At 42.1% G+C, this 7,820-nt stretch overlaps 1 protein-coding gene across 1 annotated transcript; it reads right to left on the bottom strand.

The window, feature by feature from the left end:
* Positions 1 to 3,108: 3,108 nt before the first annotated feature.
* Positions 3,109 to 7,307, bottom strand: RPL7 (ribosomal protein L7). The gene is made up of 7 exons (XM_080800289.1): positions 6,978 to 7,307; positions 6,076 to 6,184; positions 5,595 to 5,761; positions 4,226 to 4,363; positions 3,993 to 4,102; positions 3,486 to 3,695; positions 3,109 to 3,170 (listed from the first exon to the last, which is right to left on the bottom strand). The coding sequence occupies exons 1-6, from the start codon at positions 6,989 to 6,991 to the stop codon at positions 3,487 to 3,489; spliced, it is 747 nt and encodes a 248-aa protein (XP_080656415.1). The 5' UTR covers positions 6,992 to 7,307; the 3' UTR covers positions 3,109 to 3,170; position 3,486.
* Positions 7,308 to 7,820: the final 513 nt, after the last annotated feature.

Here is a 7,820-nt window from a genome sequence, read left to right as displayed (position 1 = left end):
GGTACATATTCTCAAAACCTTGAGTGGCTGTGAAAAGCATCAGGAATAAATGGAAAAGGATTTCAAGGAGTAAGAAATGCTGTGAAAACTACAGGGTTATATTAAGAAATGTGTAATAAGACCTTTTTCCAGAATTACCAAGTAATATACACAGACCTGAGGGCCAAGTGTTCCAGACACAAGATTATAAGGGCCAAGAGTAATTAGAAGCTTGTCGCTTTTAAGAAACAAGAATATAGCTGGGAGCTAAAGATCAAAGAATGGCCCTCCCAAACATTTCCTTGCCATAATTCCTGGAATATGCTGCCTACAGACGACTTTTGCTGATGTACTTAAACTAAGGAATTTGAGATGTGGAGACTATCCTGGATAATCTGGGTGTCTCAATTTGATCACAAGCGTCCTTAGACTTTGAAGATGGAAGAAGGGGCTACAAGCCAAGAAATCCAAGTGGTTTCTAGAAACTGGGGAAAAAAAAAAAAAACACACCAAGAAATTGTGTTTTCCTCTAGAGCCTTCAGAGGGCAGGCAGGCCTGATGACACCCTTAGCTCTGGGAAACCAATTTTGGACTTCTTACCTCTGAAATTGTTAAAGACAATAAATCTGTTTTAAGTCCCTCAAGTTTGTAATTTGTTACAACAGCAATAGGAAACAAGAATTTAGTGCCTACTCTGTATCAAGTACTAAGTTGAAAGGATTAAAAAGCTGGCCTTAAAAAGTTTTAACCAAGCAAGGGAGACATCTGTATGAAAGCAACGTTTTAGCTGGTTCGATATCAGTCTGTAAAGGAAAGCAGTGGGGGCAGAATGTTGTCAGTCTTCCCCTACATGTGGTTCCAATACCCCAGAAAGCTGACACATTCTAGACATCTCTGTAGCACTTATCTCATAGTACTTGTGTTATGTCTAGCTTACTAATTAGACTGACAAATGAAAGTACAGGCTCTTTTCCTTTATATGACCCTGCTAGACGCTCAAGATGTAATATACAGTAAATAGTATTTACTTAGCACTTTGAGCTAGGACTGCTGTAAACACCGGACATCTTTATCAAAAATCCTAGATTAGACACATCTAAACTATCTTCCCCATTTTGCTGATAAAGATTCATTGGCCCAAGCTATTGAGTGAATGCTGGATATGAACTTATTTTGTCTCCAGAGCACTCAATCCAGCCTATGGCAAAAGAACTTCCAAAGCAGTATGAGGAAACACCTGCTAAAGATCAGTGAATGCAACAACTAAGCTTCATGACTTGAAGACAGGTAGTTGGTTTAAGATCTTAGAATGCTGGAATGTTGAAGGGCACAAAAGTAAATTTACATATGTGAGGTGAATTTTTGTAGAACCAGCTGGGTGGGGCCCAGGCTTTCAAAGATTTGTTAGCCTTCTAGGGAACAGTCCCTTATAGGTGATACCATCTTTTAGGAGGTGGGTTTTCTAAACAAGGTGTTAACCTGCATTTCAATAGGTTGTAACAGTTCACAAAGCATTTTCATACACCTTTTAGTCCTCACAATCCTGTGAAGGCAGACCCATTACCCTACTCTACTCCGTAGAACCTAACAGCAGAAATTACCACCCTGACATGCCTTTCTCCTTTCCTGCTTTGCAACTGCCTAGGTTCCTTTATTCTGAAGCAAGCACTTTAGACTGCTCCATGGCAGTATTAGATGTCTGCAACTCCTCCCTTACTCCCAAACTCTCACATGGTTGTTTCCCCATCCTCTGGGCCTCTGGCCGCAGTCAGAAAGTAATTTGTATGAACTGAATCTCCCAGACTGAAACATGTCCAGAAAGGACATGTACTACCAATATACTGTTTATCCTACATATTCCCACAGATGTTCCTATCCCTCCACCAGCTTCAAAAACTTTTGCTTCTTTGGGTAACGTGTCCATTTGTGGGCTATAAACAAATGTACCACTAACTACTGATAGTGGGCATTTACTGAAAGACCAAAATTTCTTGCAAAATACTGCTACACTCAGTAACATGTAATACTCACATGACAAACTCAAGAACCTTCTGAAGATGTCTAAAGAACCGCCACACCACTGGCACAATCAATCGAGGACTACAAAAACTTTTTATATGTACTTTGTATTATGTTCTACACTGAAAAGTATCAGTTCACTCATCTGTGATACATCCAATACATAAGAGTATTACTTATAAAATAACAAACCTTTTCACGTTTTTGCTTGTTAGTGCTATAGGTGCTCCAAAACAACTTGCATCTATGGGCACTAATTTCATTTTTTACCTTTATAACATCAAAATGCATAATGGAATTATTAAAATCTCACCTAAATATCCAGAAGATGCAAAACAAAAATGGAATACAAAACGAAAACACATTCACAACAGTACTTTATAGAAAAGCCAAAGCTTCAGAGGACAGAACTTCAGCAACATCATTATTTTTCTTTATAAACTGAGTTTTTATTACCTTACCTATAAATCATGTACAAAAGCCTATGAAATAGGCTTCCTTAGAACAGACCCATCTTGGCTAACTACGTGGCACAATGCAAAAGTGAAAAATTAAGATATATTCTTCATACAGAAGAGTCTTTAATAAACCTAAGTTATGTTTTCCACCAAGATACAAATGTGACCCTAGTTTTACACGCAAAGACTGTTGACTTTTAATTTTTTAAAGATTTATTTGTTAGAGAGAGAGAGAGCACGCGCGCGCGCCCTCGAAAGCACAGGCAGACAGAGTGGTAGGCAGAGGCAGAGGGAGAAGCAGGCTCCCTGCTGAGCAAGGAGCCCAATGTGGGACTCGATCCCAGAACACCGGGATCATGACCTGAGCCAAAGGCAGCCGCTTAACCAACTGAGCCGCCCAGGCATCCCTTGACTTTTAATTTTATCACATACTAAGACTTGCTTTAATGGTTGAGGGACAGGGGCACCTGGGACTGAGCCCCACGTGGGGCTCTCTGCTCAGTGGGGAGCCTACTTTACCCCCCTCTCTGCCTGCTGCTCTGCCTACTTGTGATCTCTGTGTCAAATAAATAAATAAATAAAATCATTAAAAAAAAATTGTTAAGGGACAGCAGGGTCAGGCTAGCAAAAAAGTCACCAAGACGACAACAGATTTCCATTTGAGAGTAGTCCTTTATTAACTGGCCCGATTACAAAAATAATCATGGTAGATACCTGAAAAGGGGGGGGGAAAAGCTCATTAAAGAAACCACTTTAGTAGATCACAATTAACATAAATCAAGAAATTTTAAGAAAGTGCTTCAGAAAAAAGTGCTTAAGAAAAAAAACCCAGGCTTTTTTTTTTCTTTCCTCCACAAATATCCACAAAAGGAGTAATCACACCAGCTGTAACCAGGTGACTGGCTTTCCACCCCTTAAAAATATTAGAACCCCACCCAACAATTAACAATGTTTACCCAAAAAGCCTAAGATCACCACCACATTTACTCTTATTATTAAGTAAACTTTTATTTGGATTTAGCTGCTCACCTTAGTTCATTCTTCGAATAAGCCTATTGATCTGGTCTTCCCTGTTGCCAGCATCTCCACCTTCCACAAAATGGGTGGTCTTTTTCTTCATCCCCCCTCGTGGAGAAGATAATTTGAAGGGCCATAAAAAGTTGTTTGCCTCTTTGAAACGTTTTCCAACAGTATAGATCTCGTGAATCAGATCCTCCATGCAGATGATGCCATATTTACCTGAACATTTTAAAGATCATTAAAATCGTTAGCTGTTTTTATAGACTGTAGGATATTTAGCAAGGACAATTACAGGCCATGAAACTTTAAATCAAGAGTAAAGCAGCAAAGAGGAAAATTCATGGCTGTATTTACAAAGATGAGGCTTGAGCCAATGAAATCATAACTTACATTTTCCAGACTTGTGCATCGTAGGGAATATGGATAGATTAATAATAGAATGAATATACGGCAACAAGATGCCAGAAAATGTCAAACTTTTCTAATAATCAAGTTTCTCCTATAGGCAGAACCTACCAAGAGATCGGGCAATCAATGTGTTATCTGTCAGGGCAATTCGCTTCTTGTTGATTTTGCCGTAACCACGCTTGTAGATCAATTCATTCACTGACTTCAGGTTAGGGTACCTAAAATAGAAAAAAAAAACAGATCTAAATAACCAAAGAATAGGGTTATCACCATCAGAACATCTGAAATCCATCTTGCTAATAGCCAGTTCAAAAGGAACTCTTAGTAAAGAACAGACTTACCCCCATGCTATATATGGTTCCACAATCCTTAACATGTTAACTGAAGCCTTGTTGAGCTTAACAAAGGTGCCATTGAAGATTTGACGAAGGCGAAGAAGCTGCAACACCTTTCGAACCTTTGGGCTCACACCATTGATACTGCAGAGAAAAAAGACAAAATTCACTCAGCTTTATCAGAATTTTTATTAAGAATAGGAAACAAACCATTATAAATTCTGGACAAGTCCCACCTAAATAAACAGCAATCTTCTCATGTTACAATGACCACTGGCATTTTTCCTTTAGTTAGCTACTCTGACATTTTAAACTTCCTGACCTATTTTTTTTTTCAGCTGAGTATTTATAAAGTTTGATTTTCAAAGCAAATAACATGTCTTATCTCATGCTGTCTACAAATATTTAACTATATTCTGCAGTTTTCAGCAATGTTCTTTCAATGTGAAATTTAATTATGAATTGATACTTTAATTCACTCATTTTCAACAGGCTGGTTCTGAAGTACTTGTATTACCAAAACTTTTTGCCAATTATATATTTAAGCTTAAAAACTAGGAAGATTTGATTTTATCCTAGAAAACTCATTGCTTTTGAAAATGGTACATCACAATATGGCACATTTTCTATAAGGAGTTTTTTTCCTAGGGGCCAATTTCAACGTATTGTGGTCTGTGTGAATACCTTATCTAACAGATGTTCTGAGTAACAATTCAACATCGGAACCTATTTCTTTAAGATTTTATTTTTGACTGAGAGGGAGACGGTGTGACATAATATAAGCAGGGGGAGGAGGAAATGGAGAAGCAGCTCCCTGCTGAGTAGGGAGCTTGATGCAGGGGCTCCAACCCAGAACCCTGGGATCATGACCTGAGTCGAAGGCAGATGCTTATGCTTAACGACTGAGCCACCCAGGTGACCCAACATCGGAACCTATTTCTATTAGCTTACCTAGAGGCAGAATTTCTGTGAGTTTCTGGGTTGGTTCAGCAGCTCTTGCTTTGACCATAGCTACAGCCATGTTCTGTATACCAGCAACTTGCTATCTTATCCCCTGACCCTTTTACCACTTCACTTTGTATGCATCTTTGTAAGAGCACTTATGAACTTATACTCTGGCTTCTTTTGAAGATAATCTCCAGGACACGGAATTAAAATTCAAATGCTCAGAGAACAGATAGGGCTTTGGGCACAGGCCTTGCAACTAAACCACTAAACCACAACCCTCCATGTTCTATGCCCAAAATACCTTTGTTATGCCCAAATATCTTTATTCCAGTGTTTCAGAACCAAAGCCCCCAGAAGCAATGTCAAATCTTGCTGAGACCATGTAGCTTTCCCTTCAAAACCAGAACGCAGTTAAAACTGAACTCACCCTCTGATCCTGATGACAAATGCCAACTTGGGTTCCGCAGGTACGTAGAAGTTGCCAGCTTTTCTTGCCATCCTCGCCATCCGAATCTCAGTTCTGTACATCTGTCTATATTCTTTGTGGTAATGCTTAGCTTTTTCATAGATAAGCTTCCTCCTTGCCTTTCGAAGCTGAAAACCAATACCAGTTATTCATCGGATTTTTAGTTCCCAAACACAATCAGCAATACCAGTTTGGCTATCTTACTTATTGCAACACTAGTTCTACTAGAAAAACGTTCCCTTGAAAACTTCTTCCATGCCAAAGCATGCCTTAATATCTCAAAGTGCAGACACTGCCTTCATTTAAAAAGCACCTTAAAGAGCTAATAACCAAGCTCACTGGTACAGTGAGTGAAATTAACAAGTCTTGCTGAGAAAGAACATCTAGTTCCCAATCCAACCACAAGGCCTTTACATGGAAAGTGCCTCAAAAATTTACTTACCATCTTTTGAGCAAACTTCTTCCTCAGACGCTTGATCTTCAGCTCAGCGAAATTCCTTCGCTTCTTTTTAAGGGTTTCTGGCACAGCAGGAACCTTCTTCTTCTTCTCTCTGGCATCAGTGAACACAACTTTATTAGTAGTTCAAAGAGCACACAACATCGCATTACTCCTCATCTGTACTGCGCAGGCCTTGTCATTTAGCACAACTACCGTCACTGCTTCTAAAAATTTGCATCTTCAGCTACTCTAGCTCCAGCATGCTGTAGTGGAAGACGCAGACTTCAGGAAGTTTCTGTGCGTACCTTCGCCTTTTAACACGAACCCCTCCACTTAATTAGGAGTCAGAGACTACCGCAAATTCACATCTAATGCACGGTCAGCCCCGGCCTCCGGGAACTGGAAACCTAGAGCCAAGTTAACGAAACGTACACACTGAGAAACTGCTGCAAGACATTATCCCTAGACTCCTAACGAGGCTGAGTCTAAGGACCTAGGATTCTCAGGAAAAGAAACTTAAAAAGCCTCCCAACTACCACCAATTCAAGTCTAAAGTCCCACATGCTAACACCAAAAGCCTCACGACGGGGACGACGGAGCCAAATACCAGAAAAGGATGAACCCAACTAAAACGTTCTGCGTCTCCTTTGAAAGACAAGAATACCCACAGGTCCCGCACATACTCGGCTCTCACACCTCGTTCCCGGTTCATCTCCAAAACCTCCGCCCCAAGGCCGCCTGCATCCCATCTTAGCCCGGCGGCCCCACTAGTGTCACAGAGCGTCACAAACACACAAACAAATGGGTAAAGGTACAAGCTACCGCCGGATCGAGGGAAAGTGAGACAAAAGATCTCTGGTTTCGCGGATGGAGAAGGATTCTCAAACTGACGAAGAGCAACTTACTCTGCACCCTCCATGGTTCCAGCCGGAAAAAAAAAAGAGGAAGTCAGCGCATGCGCGCTGTCCACTTAAAGACGACAAGAGCGAAGCCCCACAACTCATAGGTGTCCCAGGATAAGCCAGAAAACAACTCAGAACTGAGAACTCGTCTCGCAGACTCAAAATTAAGCACTCCCCTGATTCTGCACCTTAAGATCAAGTTTCGGGTAAGATTCGTATGAGAAAATGCATGCATCGATTAGACTCTTTAAGCGATATCATAAGAGCATAGAGCGCTGACACCTTGACTACTCGGGGTCCTAGTCCCTAGGCTGCGCTGACAGTGTACTTCTCGAATTCCACCCAGTACTGTACGCAAATGACACGCCGCACGGGGGCGAACTACAAATCCCGGCATGCAGCACTTTCATTGCCCGCCCGGAGGTAGCGCAACGTTTGACCCGGATTGTAGGTGACCACGGCGGTGGTGATTTCAGCCAGGGAAAATGAGAGCCTTTCGGCCCACGTTCCAGAGGGCTAGCTGCGATTCTAAGTCGCTGCCAAGACCCGGCTTTCGACGGCCTTCTCGGCTCTCTGCCAGCCCTAGCCATAAACGGCACCCTACTGGCGCCCTGCCGAGGTCCTTCTCTCGGCTCCTCCAGCCTGCAGGGCTGTCCTCCTCAGCGCCTGATCGCAGGAGGGGCCGTCCAGAATCCCACGTTTAACGAAAGTGTCGAGATAGGGACTAGCGCGGACTCGACGGCAGAAGGAGGATGGCCCGGACACTGCCGACTGCCAGGCCTGGCAGGCGGAGGCTGGGACACCCCACGGCAGGGGGCGTGAGCCCTGAAGGGAGGCGCGACGAGG

Source organism: Martes martes (genome assembly GCF_963455335.1).
Source record: "Martes martes genome assembly, chromosome: 4".
NCBI lineage: Eukaryota > Metazoa > Chordata > Mammalia > Carnivora > Mustelidae > Martes > Martes martes.
This window is presented reverse-complemented; position numbering and strand designations above follow the sequence as displayed.